The sequence below is a fragment of the Centruroides sculpturatus genome, unplaced genomic scaffold, assembly GCF_000671375.1.
Source record: "Centruroides sculpturatus isolate CEXI.00-Female unplaced genomic scaffold, Cexi_2.0 scaffold1921, whole genome shotgun sequence".
Lineage (NCBI taxonomy): Eukaryota > Metazoa > Arthropoda > Arachnida > Scorpiones > Buthidae > Centruroides > Centruroides sculpturatus.
This window is the reverse complement of record NW_019386088.1, coordinates 50,202-64,419: the sequence shown is the minus strand read 5'-3', so window position 1 is coordinate 64,419 and position 14,218 is coordinate 50,202. Positions and strand designations below refer to the sequence as shown.

General features: G+C 29.9%; 1 protein-coding gene across 1 annotated transcript in view; it reads right to left on the bottom strand.

Moving 5' to 3' along the window:
• Nucleotides 1–14,218, bottom strand: part of LOC111613515 (endonuclease V-like) — a 36,670-nt gene that overhangs the window by 19,099 nt on the left and 3,353 nt on the right. Inside the window, exons 2-3 of the mRNA XM_023354862.1 lie at nt 10,772–10,970; nt 819–953 (exon numbers count right to left, since the gene is read on the bottom strand). Coding sequence (XP_023210630.1) covers nt 819–953; nt 10,772–10,970 — 334 coding nt within the window. The remainder of the gene's footprint in view (nt 1–818; nt 954–10,771; nt 10,971–14,218) is intronic.

Below are 14,218 nucleotides of genomic sequence, written 5' to 3'. Positions count from 1 at the left end.
GTATTCAAATTTTATCCAATTACAGAATCTCCATTGTATTTCCTGTCAATGCATGATGCTTTGGCTAGTATTCATATAAATTTCTATTCTTGGTTTAGAAAACAGAAATTTATATAAATACTAAAGGATAAAAATTTATATATTTGAACATATGAGCCAAACATCTTCCTTCAAATTATTTCAATTTCATTTATATTGTAATATAAATTAAATTAAAATAATCTGCATAATTTAATAAGAAATATGTTCTTTTCATTCAATACAAATAATAAATAAAAAGATGATTTCTATTACTATTTTTTGTTTCAATATTTAAAATTTAATTAAAAAGCTAAGGCAATTTCAAATTTTTACTATTATTATTATATCTTTATGTATAAACAAATATGCTTGAAAAATAAAAAAATATATATATATAATGTAATTTTTAATTTCTCATATAAAATAATTAGTTTAATTACTTATTAATGATTATTTTATGATTATTATTTAATATTTATTTTATTAGTAATAATATTTAATTTATGAAATCATATAATTTATAATTATTTTTTATTTATAATGATAATGTCATTTCAGTATAAGCATTCACGAGACTGAATCATTTCATAATTAATAAAGACACCTCATGAAATGCCAAAATCCTGTTCTGTTTAATGTTATAAAAATTTACAAATAATTTGTGACTCAAACTGACTCAAGCAGAGTTGAAAACATTTCAAAAATAAAATACTTTTGCTTCCTGAATAAACAGTTATTTCTAAATTATTATTGTGTTAAGCTTTAAGGATTATTTTTTGAGCTTTTAATATAATTACCTGAGGTACATATTCAGGATGAGATGATTTAATTTTCTCTACAGCATTTTGTAAGAAAGATACCTCACGAAATGCCAAAAATCCTGGAACATATGGTGTTGTAACATTTACAATTTCCAAATCTTCATAAACAACCTATTAATATAAATTTTAACATTATAACTTGAGTTTCAATATAAACAAAAAATAAAATAACATTTTCATATACTAACAAACTAATACTACTATATTTTGTAACTTCAATCAAAAGTCATAATAATTGAGTATTTGGTGTAAAGTATATAAAAGCACATCCAATATGAAACTTACTTATCCTATACCAGCAACGGCAAACATTTTTCTAAAGATGAGTCAAAATTGAATTTGAATTTTAGTAACTTCAAAATATGGGTCAAATATTTAATTTGAGTAAATAAAAAATTAACAAAAAATGCTTGCAAATTTTACTTTATTGTTATTTTTCTGATATACTGTATATTAAAAAGTTAAATAAACTTTAAGTAAAGTGAAAAAATACATTAATTAATTAATTTATTTGGAAAATTGCTGTTGTTTATTTAAAGATAATTTTTCTGATCATGATTAGTGGTCTTTAAGATTTTTCATGGAAGTTTTAGGATGCTGCTTTCACATTATATATACAAAGTTTTAAAATTTTTCAAATTTTTTAAAAAAATCAATATATATTATAAAGATAAGTGTACAACGTCATGCAGCTAAAACTCAAAAACGAGTCCTGGTATGATCAAGGGAATTATATGGTGTGGTAGGCCTCTATCTCCCATCCATGAAGAAGGTTCCCATTTTTACCTGAAGGTCGTGCTGTTGAAGATATAAGGCTGGAAGTTTCGCCCTCTAGAAATTTCTAGAACAGTCCAGAACATTTGAGAGTATTCGAGAGCATTCCACAATATTCCAGAATGTTCCAGGATGTTCTGGAACATCCTGAAACATCCCAGATCATTGTGGAACATTCCAGAACGAGGGTGGGCAACCTTTTTTATAACATGGGCCAGAATAAATTTTACGTTTTTTCCGCAGGCCATAGTAGTTAATTGACACCTTGTGACCTGTAAATCTGCAAATATGAAATAAATAAATAAATAAATAAAAAGAAATTAATTACTACAGTCGACCCCCCTATAACCCTGTTGATTATTCCGTTTTATATGAATTCCATGTTGTATGAGTCACTTAGATTTTACAAATGCGTGTGCCGGGCTGTGAACGGCTCACCTATTTGTAAAATCTAAGTGACTTTAAACACAATAAAAACAGCACTATGTAGTTGGATATGACAGACATTACATTTTCTAATTGCATAGCTTTTGCACATAGATTTTCTTGATGGATGACGCGATGAGATATAAATAATTTAGAAAAATTCTGTTTTCCCATTTTTTGTTTGAATAAGGAAATGACTCCCTTATTTTTTCCTGTCATTGCTGCCACAACACTTCAGAAAATAATATTCAATTTAAACTAGACGAATTACATCGAAAAATATTTATTTATAATTTCTTCTAAACATCTCGCGGGCCGGATAGAAACTTTTCGCGGGCCGTAGCTGGCCTGCGGGCGGGGGTTGCCCGCCGTTGTTCCAGAACACTCTCAAATGTTGTGGAATGTTCTGGAACATTGTAAACCATTCAAAGCCTTTTTTGTATGGGTGGGACTACCCATTGGTGGGGGTATATAAAGCAAGTCGTCCAATCCAAGTAAATCCATCGTGGGTTCGAACATCAGTTTCTTATCAGTGATGAAGGGAAGAACTGAAAAAGAAGTGAAAATTCCAAAGTAGTGCAGTGAGTGAATAAAAACAAACAGTGAAGTGTGAGTAGTCAAAGTGATACAGTGACTGAATATAAATCGAAAATAAAGTGTAAAAACTGTGTAAAGTGTACTTAGTGTATTTCTTAATAAAAAGTTGATTTGATTTATATATTATACAATGCCCAAACTTAAAAGAGGAGGAGCTCTTGCCAATTCTGAATTTTCTTTTGAATATTACCAAGAATTTTCTTTTGAATATTACCAAGAATTTTCTTTTGAATATTAAAGTTGATATCATTGACAATATTATTTTTAGTTGCCAAGATTGCCCTTTGAAATGGCCACTCCGGATTGGTATAGTTGTGAACAATGTTTGGATAAATTTGGTCGATGAGTTCGTTTTCAGTAGTGACTATGTTGCAAAAATCAGGCCTGCCGTAAGTGGGCATGCAAAGCATGTACTGCACGCAGGCGGCATGTCCAGGGGGCGGAAATTACAATATTTTTTTACTAATGACTTAATTTCAACATCTCCAAACACAGCAATAGCACTAAGAATATTGCTTACATTGCTGGTTTCAGTTGCATTTGGTGAAAGGCCCTTTTCAAAGTTAAAAATTATAAAAAAAAACTATTTAAGATCAACAATGCACCAGCAAAGATTAAGTAATTTAGATATAGTTTCAATTGAACATGAAATCTTAGACAGCTTGGATACAAGAAAATTGATAGCAGATTTCGCAAACATAAAGGCAAGAAGAGTTCAATTTCTGTAGATAAATATTTATATGGTTTTACACCTAAGTAAACAGAAATAATTTAGTAATAAAAATAAATAGTTTTTCTTTTCTGCTCCTAACACAATGAAGTGCTATAAATTAAGACACTTGGCTGGTTTTCTCATCTTTATTTAGTTGATATGTGTGAAAAAATTACAGGTTTCGGGCTCTTAAGCCCCTCTTCAGCCAACTAAAACATAAAAAAGGGATATAAAAAATACACAAGTTTTGTAGAATTTTTTAAAAATTATCATGATTTAAACATGCCTATGCTTACAAGTTTTATAAATTGAAGCGACAGCTTACTCTCGATATTTTTTCAGTGACATCAGACGATAGTTTTTCTTTGTAAAATATTTCTTTTCTTTTTTCACACCCTTATGAGACAACATTAAAGAGCCTTTCTGGCAAGCTCAGCGTAGGTAGTCATAGTTAAACAGAGGGCAGCATAATCGGTATTGCACACGGGTGTTCAAACAGCTAGCGGCGCTCCTGGCAAAAATCAGTGTTGAGTTCAATGAGGCCGGTCATCTGGTCAGTGGGATATGTGCCTTTGCCTATTTGTAAAAGTTTTTGAGCAAAATGTTGTTTATAAACAAGTATTGTAAATAGTTAGAATATGTTTTCAATAAATTTTTTACCTTTTATATTTTAAAGTTTATCCTTTTATTCCAACTACCACACAATCTCATATCAACTCCCTGAGTGAAGCTGGGTACCCCAGCTAGTAAAAACTAATACTATCTAAACTTTCAATGTGACTACCTTGAAATCACTGCATAACTTGTGAGTCACAGGTTTACCATCACTGTCATATCTTTCGAAGGAATAATAAAAATTTGAAAAGATTTAACTATCATTTTCTGCATAAGTCAGTTCTGATTTAATAATGTCAAAGTATATAATGGCCCCCAAATGTGCATAAACAAGCTTCAAAAACTGAATTCATTGATTTTTTAACATGTTTAATGATGAAAGATAATTTGTAAATTAACAATATTTTAGAGCTTGAAAAAGAGTAAAAAAAGTCAAAAGTGAAAGATATTGGACCTCACGCCAATCAATAGATAAGCAAGAAATGTGGCTTGGCAAGACATGGAGGAGGATTATCATGTCCTCAAAAGTTATCTTACGGAGGTTTATTCTACCATCAATTTTACCTGGGAAAAGGAAAAGAAGGGAGAAATTGTGTTTTTAGATCTAAAGGTCACCCAGGGTACTATATTGTTCTCCGCGTTTCATAAGTTCAACAGCATACCCTCTTTAATCCCTGCCACTGCATACTAGCCACAGCATTACATCAACACAGCTATTGCCCCTCTAAAGGGCTATTCTGTTGTCCTCCAATCAAGCTGTTGTCAATATCGAGCTTAAAGCTATTTGCTCAGCGGTAAGTGGGCAGGCTATGCTAGGTCTAAGTATATGTACTGTACATCCTAAGAAAGGTTAAAAGATCTCTTTTTCCTGCTACGACTTTACAGGTCTCAAAAGAATATACGATAGTCCATCCTGCTTTACCATTCTGTGGCCATATTACTGTTCGCATTTGCCGTGTTTTTAGGCAACATGCGCTCTTTCTGCCAGTTTCTCCACGACCAAATCTTAGAAGGGTATTATGCTATGACAGGGATGCTTTTTCCATGCTAGAGAGGTCTGGAGTTTATTCTATCCCTTTGGAATGTACAATGTCTGGTACTCATACCCAGTATGTCGGAGCGACATCCAGAATGTTGTCTTGCCGTATTTCTGAACACCAGCAGTCTATCAGGGCAGGCAAGTGTAACACCGAGCTAGCAAGAATGATGTTACAACACCAATACACCCATTGTGGGACCAAGTGGTGATGCTCAAGCGGTGTGGTAACAGGAGCCTCATGTATTTATGGGAGACGCTCCTTACCAACGTGCTAAATCCATGCAACACCCCCACGCTGGATGTGCCTTCTTTGTGGGTCAATTTATATAACAAATTAAGATATCGTTGCTAGCTCCACATTCATGTAAAAAAAAATTTTTTGCACATGCACATTGGCACCACGTGCATATTATTCAAGTTCTATGTATTTAGTTCCATTTTTAGTTATATTCCAAAGCTGTTTTGCCATTAGAGTGGTTCGAAATTGTTATTCAATAAAAGGATATTAACCGTTTTCATCTGCCTGAAGAAGACGAAAATAGTTTCGGCGAAAGATCTAGTAGTTTATAGCGATACTTGTACGTTGTTTAATGCCGTGGATGATAATTTTCTCATTTCTTGCTTATGTAAAAAAAGTCATTGATTTTATAGCAGTTGAGATTTTCTCATAGAATAGTACCAAATTTTATTCATTGATTCTGACAAAAGTGTAAATGTTGTAAGACTTGTGCAGCTCTACTAAATGATATGAATTATCTGTAAGAATTGACTACAGGTTCTTTTTCTTTTATATGGCAACAGCATAAATAAGATGTTTTATTACAACATGACATACATTAATTTTTTTTCTTTCTGCTTTCTTGCTCAATAACTCTGTGATGGATCATTGAGATCTGCTGCTTTTTTTAAAGCTTGAAATTAATTTTTAATTAATGTGAAAAATATCATTATTATAAAAAAAGAACATATTGGAAGTAACATTAAAAAGATAATACTACAGTAAACTGATTATATACAGATTAATTAATTTTAACTAGTGAAATATCAGATAAGTATTACAAGCCTTCAATGCATCTGTTCACTAACAGAAAATACAGTATATAAAAATCAGTATCAAAAAGAACTTTATTGTAATACTAGCTGTGGCTCAAAATGTGTCTATTATAAATGTATAACACTCCCCGCGGGAGGGAATTTCGAAAAATCCCTTCTTAATGTACATTCTCTTCACGTACCCTATTAAAACGCAATCAAAAATGCAAAAAACTGCATCTAAAATAGTATAATAGAAGCCAAGTTCTTCACGGTAAGCCTTAATTTTGTCCCTCTCTCCCACAGGGGGGAATTTTGACATCTATATAATATACAAGTTCAGACACATGCACTTCGTATCTCGCTGACCACATGACTGCGCCGTGCGGTTACCTATCTCGTACACGTATGCATCTTGTCACCTCACCACCTGCTGACACCAAAAATATAATGCTTACCTAGATGATATCTTTTAATTTATAAGAATGTTTAAAGGAATAATATACAGCCTATGTCCACCCTGTAAGTCCAGTCTAAATATTGGTGAAAGAATTTTTGAAATCAGATGAGTATTTTCGGAGATTACCTCCTACATCCAAACTTACAAACTTTACCTCTTTATAATATTAGTATAGATATAAATTTTTCAAAAATATCATTTGAACTGAAAGTAAGTTAAGTATTACAATGGAAATCAATTTATAAAAGGAGAAGGAAAAAACCTTTTATTGTGAGAATAATCTGAATTTAATTATATAATTAATACAGTATAATTTAACACTTTCGGATTCAATACCCTCAAGATTTTCAAACTAATTACATGTGTGTACTCAGCAACGATTTTCTAAATCATCAATGAATCAAATGCTTACAACATAACATAAGTCATGCATGGAAATGCATGATTTATGGTGTAGGCACCTGTGTAGCACTTTAATGAAGGAAAGAATGTAATATAGAAAAAGAGAAAACAATAGACATGAGGAAGGAAACATACAAACAAAAAAATGACTAAAAAGAAAAATATTAGAACATATTAAAATGCAAAACCAGAAATAATTAATGCAAAGCAATAATAATGGCTTTAATTCAATCAAGAATTGATACAAATATATAATGAATATACATTTTGATAAGAAAACAGTATTAATAAAAGAGGAAAAAATGAGGAAGAGAATGGTTAAAGAGGAGAAACTAGAAGGTGAGGTAAGTTGAATGTTAGCTGTTAAGATGTGGAAATTATAAAAGTTATAATTTATGACAGTCTGCAAAAGATGCCCAGAGATGGTCTAGGATTGTAAGTTGAATTCTATGCTAAAATTTTTTAAGGAGTGTTTTTAAATGGCTTTTGTGAGGTTCCAAACAAAGTGTAAAATTTTAAAAATTGCATTTATTATATATAAAGATTTCCTGAGACAAAAACAAAACGAAAGTTATGTAAGGGAGAAGGAAGAAAAAACTGTAATTGTCAAAACAAATGTGGCATGGAGATAAATGAGGGGTCTCGAGGACTTACACTTCTAATAGATCATAGATAAATATCAACCCAGACAGACGAAACTTTGACAGGGCACTCATATATTAATCAATCTAAGTTTGAAAATCTGAAAAAAGGGAAAGGGTGACAGTCAAAGGACATCATGCTAGATCGTTAGAATGCAAAAATGTCAAAGCGAAAGCAATAATGGAGTAAAATACGAGTGCAGGTTTCATAGTTCCATCAACACGTCCTGGACAGAGTCAAAGGATGGTGCCAAATAAGCTGTTCGGAATGGACCTTTCTTGTGACCCAAACTTGTCTCAGTTTTCACCTGGAGACAGAAAAAAAACAAATTGGAAAGTTAGACAGAACTAGAACCAATCAAAAGGTGAGATTCAAGGGGAAAAAAGACATAAAACCCCAAATCTCAAGATCGCAATGCTGATTTTTGCCTAATATAATTGCGATTCATCTGTGTCATTTGCATACTGCAACGAAACTTTGATGTCGTTTTTCCATTTCGAAGAGCACCATCCCGACGACAGACTACCTCATCAGCATCAACATCCTCTCAGCCCCAGGGCTGTCTTGAACCAACAAGCACCATCACCGGTCATCACAAAACATCTGAACAGTGAATCGACGAGCAAACTCTGTTATTTTGGACTGTGTGAAATTGTCGTACTACCTTTCGACATGCACTACCTGTTGATATTCATGTAAGCATTAGTTTACTGTAATAAAATGGTTTTGTTGTAAGGACACGTGTCATCCTTGCCTCCAGCATCACCACCCACATACGATTAGACCCTAGGCTTTTCCTGATGCAGGATTAACAGATTCCCCCTAAAAGTCAGCTGTCTTACACTTTTTAAAGTGTTCAGGTATAACTTGATTTTTTTCCATTTTCTCTAATTTTCTAATAAAACTACTATTTTTTTTTCATTCAAAGACTGAAAAATGGTTTTGTATACATTTTAAGTAATCGAGTATAAGAACAAAGATCTGAATTTTACAGAGGCCATACAAACCTCCAATAAAAGATATTCTATGGATGAAGATAAAATTATAGTCCAGTTTAAAATTCTATAATTTTTACTGTAAATTTTTAAATTTTAACTTAGCATCCTATTTATATTTTAATGTACTGAAGCTAGCTTATATTGAGTCAAAAATGTTATAGTATGAATAAGAATTTGGTTTTCTTAATCTGGCAGTATTTTCATCAGTTATTTACATAATTAAAAGTATGTAAATAATTTTATTTTATTTAAAAATTTATTTATTTAATTATGTAAATAACTGATCAAAATAAAGAAAATAAAAAAAGAAAATTGTATGCTAAAAAACTTACAGATGATTATAAAATACAGTAATTTTATATTATGATTTACTCAAATTTTATGTTATTTGATGAACCTGGAGATGATCTTTAAAAAGGATTGAAACTGTTTGTTTACAGAAAACAAATGCTGGAAAATCAAAGATTATTATTATATACAAATTTATTTGATGATAAAATAAAATTTGTATATATGAAAAAAATCTTAAGAATAAAACTAAATTAAAAGCATATACAAAAACCAACATAAAAAAGCATGATATAGATAAAAGTAAAAATTGAAATGTACAATTAAATAAATATTTAAAAATTTGCAAATGTATAAATGAAAATGTATGTTTGTTTACTTGTATATAAAAGACTTCTTAAAAGATATTTATCAAATATAAAAATGCTTGTTAAACAATTTTAGTTTGTTTCTAAACATAAAATAAATATTTTTCTTTTATAAAAATCTGTTTTCTAAAGGTTACACAAAGTTTAACATAATACTGAAAAGTCTTATGCTCAGAATCTTAAATCCAAAACACTTTCTTTTTGAATATTTGTCTCTCTCAGACTGAATTTATTTGTTATACAGTATTTATATAATTTTATTTGTTACATAATCAGGTTTATCATTTCTCATCTTCCACATATTCCATTTCATTGGATTTGCAACTTTTCAGTGGATTCCAATTTCTTGTAATACATTAGTCATAAATTTTGTTTAGGAAATTATGAATCTGTTTTAAACCTCTCTAACTTTAAAATTATTGAATTCTATAACATTTTATATATACAAAATAGAATATTTGAAAATAGAATCTGCAATATTTAAAAATTTTTAAAATATAATAAAAATTATATCTAAAAAGTTGCAAGTTATTAATAATAGACAAAAGTGATTCTGAAAATAATTAAAATAAAATGAAATGGATAAATGATATCATCTATATTCATTTTCATTTAATTGATACATATATAATATATTGTAATAACTCTTACACTTTAATATACAGTAAAACCTCTCCAGATGACCAATTTTCGTAGAACAGAATTTTTGTTGATAAGGCTTCTTGTTTTTAATTTGCCTTAAACTGACCACTCATTTACTTGACCGATGACCACCTGGACTCATAATCCTCGTGTCTGAAATACCCTCTTTGAGGCAACTACTATAGTTTCATCATCTCAGATGGGATGATAAAATAAAAACCATAAGCTTACAAAATGTGCAATGTTGGGCATGTAGTTTTGTTGCATTAGATGTAAAAATTCACCTTAATCTTTTTTCTAACTTCATTATCTATTTTCTCCCATTTGGTCTCATCATGGAGAATATACTGTACAGTTCATAATTTTCTGTTAATATCCTTAAAAAGTTACCTTATGCTTTATTCTTATGGTCTATTTATTCTTATTAAAAACTAAATCATATAATAAAGCCAATAAATTTATTCTTTCCATTAATAGAGAAATAAAATGGTACTAGATGACAAATTTGGTGGGATTTGGGCAATTTTTATAATTTGTTTGACCTGAAAAAGGGATCTATTTCACAAAATAGAAAAGAAATGTGAAGACATTATCTTATTAAAAAAGTTAAAACAGAGAAAGCAAGTGTTTATTTATTTTAAATCAATCATTTAAGACTGTGCACGTTATATTTTCATTTACAGAATGCAGAATTACATGCAATGTATTTATTTTTTAAACAGGTTTTGTTATATTGTCTACAGAGTAGCTTGTGTAGTGCTATACTAGAATACTGTATATACTATGTAGTACCATAAACATTCTCTGTATATAGTATACTCTAATACTCTATCAATATTCATCATTCCCTTTGATAAGACCACTCCTTGAGATGGCCAGTTTTTCTAAATTTTGGAGGTGGTTGGCTTAAAGAGGTTTTACTGTATTTGCTTACTTCTAAATCTGGTAGACTGCATACAACACAGGCAGTACAAGCTTCTTGTTCATGATCTTTTCTGTATGAAATATCAACACCTGCTACATATTGAAGAGTAGCTTTGGTACAGTTTTCTTCACTTTCGATTGCATCTTTAGATTTCTGCCATTCTTCAGAATCAGATAAAATAATTTTTTTCTTTAATTCAATCTGCTCTCTGAAAAAATTTAATGATTTTTATGTTAATGAACTGTATGTAATGAATATATCACAATAAAACTTAAAAACCAATTCTATTTGTTTATAAAAGACATTGATATATACAGAAAAACCTCTTTAAGCCAATCATCAAAAACTGTCACAAAAAACAATAAGGAAATGTCTTAAAGAAATCTGCTTTGTCAGGAATACAAAACAGTATCACTCATACAAAACAGCATTCCTACAATATGGTTTTGCTCTAATATGCATGGTTCAAGAACATCCCTGGACAAAATGTCAAATTTTTAAGTAGAAATCCTGTCATTTGATTCTTTTTTATTCAAGCAAGCATGCATGTCTTATATTTTCCACAGATTTTAGAATATTAAAATTTTCAATGTTGTTTCCTGTCTTTCGCCTGGTTTTCTTTAATAAGAATTTATTGTGCAATTTTTTTCTTTTTGTCTTAGCTTCCTATTCTAACTTTGATAATACTCTAAATGAACCTGAAAGACTGTTGCTATGCTTTGTTTTATACATTACATTAAAAAATTACTACATAAAAAGATTAAAATTTTAAAGATAAGCAAATGCAAGCAAATGAAAAGATCATATTTTATGAAAAAAAAAAACAGAAAAATCATGATGATGTTGTTAATTAAGATTAAGGTCAACAGGAAAGCTGATATTTTGCCAAAGATATTTGCAAAGCATGATAATATAGGCATAGATATAAAAAGGTATAGGCAAAGCATGATATTTGCCAAAAAGAAAACATCCTCATTTAACGGTGTTTAACAGTGAAGAAAAAATTATTAACATGTAATACTTTTGATTGTGATTGTTAATTAATTATTGATTGCTTTAATAAACATATTTCTCTTAATTACAAAAAATAATAGTACAGCTTTTACCAACTTTTGGAATCTAACCTTATTTTTTGTATTAGTCCTTTGTTTCGTATAGTTATTTTGGAATCTAACTGTGGTGTTATACAAGAATAACTGAACTGTACACCTGGTATAAGGAATGTAAGCATGCAAAGTATTACAGCAGTGTAATTATTAAACACTAATTATGATAAAGTTTTTTAAAGGTGTTTATTTAACAATTGTTATTACACTGTGCTGGCCACTAGTTAGGCTTGCCCTCTTTATTGGCTCAGAAAACTCTAATTACAAAGAAAATGATACTCAAAATACATTAAACAAGAATTTCTTTAATTTTTTTTACACAAAGTCTAAAAAATACATTAACAAAGCTAGGACTGTGTTGGCCATGTGGGTGATCTCATCCTTCTTGTCTGCTTAGAAGATCCAAAAAGATGATGTGGCCAGCTCTTTACTTGTTCTTTTATCTTCTCCTTTCGGTCAGTGTTGCTACTCCTGTCAGCCACAACATTATGTACATGATGCATTACATAAATCCTATCACACCAGTTTGAAATAACTTAATATTATCATTTGTTTGAAGTTTTTCAGACATTTGGCCACAACCACATTTTCATACTCATTTTATATTCGATAATCATTCCTTAATAATTATATTAATGAATTATTGTCAAATTTTCTGGTAAGTGATTTGTGCTGTGCAACTCTTGAAAGTGCATCTTTCAATTCATTTGATTCACCAGCAACAGAAAATTCTTAGTAAAACTCATCTGAGGATCATTCTCGATTTTGGTGTCACTTTCAGCCTCAATATCATTCCAGTTGTCATTCTCATAGATGGAATTTATGAAAAGCTTCGATGTGATTCTATCAACACATACTGTGATGGCCTTACCAAGTCCATTCACAGCAGTAGTGGAATTTGCTACCCTGTTTATATCCATCATGTATGTCACTATCCACAGCATCCAACAACAAATCCATGTTTCACAAAGCATTTTTTGATAGTTTCAGGTTTTACTTCATTCCATGCAATCTATCTTAATCCAATTTTAGGACATTGGCAACATTGATGATATTAGTTAATACATGGACTAATATAGTTCCATGTATTTTTTCAACAAGAGAATGCATCAAGTTTCTTTAAATAGTAATTCTTGAATACAAGAATGATAGATTCATTTGCTGCAAACAATGTTATGCTGGCTGAAAAAACTTCAACTCCACATTTGATAGCTTCTCCTTACAATGACATTGTATCATTATAATGTATTGTGTAGAAAAACTAGAATATTCCAATTTTGCTGTAAAATAGTTACTGTTAAAGTAGTTACTGTGAGAAATTAACCACATGGTAATCATTTTATGATGAACTAAAGACAATTCATGAAAAGGACAATTTTAATTAATGAAAAAATTTATTTTCTTTGTAGCATGAAACAAAACCTTATATTTTACATATTTTTATACTATATAAAAAAATACACCTTATAATATCTATTTATTTTATGTGGAACATGCATTTGAATTTTTAATGGTGTTCCAGTATTTGAATTTTGTAATATGTTATAAACACACATACATTCTAAAATAGAATGTAAAGTTGTGCCTTTGACTTTATGCTGGACTATTAATAGGTCAAAGATATTTGTTGTATCTTTTCATGAATGTCCTCAGTTCATCATAAAATGATTGCCATGTGGTTAATTTCTCACAGTAATAACAGATCACCAAACAAAATACTAGTAGAACATAAATATGGCATCAAAAGTAAAATAGTTGTTTTTTTGTTTTTGCTGGATTTTTGGTTATTGTGGCAATTTCTTACTTACACACATTTGTTTTTCATAAGAAAAAGCCTACCACCATTTTTGCCACTGAGCCAAATGTTAAAGTGAATTTTAAACAAGTCAGCATACCTTCCATAGCAACCAAATCAGATCATTAGAAACCCAAGAAATAAAGTGGCAAAAAGAAAAATGTCTCATTTTCAAACATGAAAATTATCAATCACATGACAATCACTTTATGATGATCTCAGATAATTAATTAATGAAAAATTTATTTTCTTTGTAGCATCAAATAAAATCTTACATTTTACATATTTTTATATTATATAAAAAAATGCACATTGTAATATATTAATTTTAAGTAGGATATGCATTTGAATTTTTGAATTTTGTAATATTCATTGGGAAACACAAATTCTAAAATAGAATGTAAAGTTGTACCTTTGACCTGATGCTGGACTATTATTAATACATTGAAAACATTGATTGTATACATTACATTTTATACTTTTGTGATTATTTCATCCAGTTTCAAGTGAGTAGTATTCTTGTATGAGTAATGATCATTAATTGTTATTTCCAAC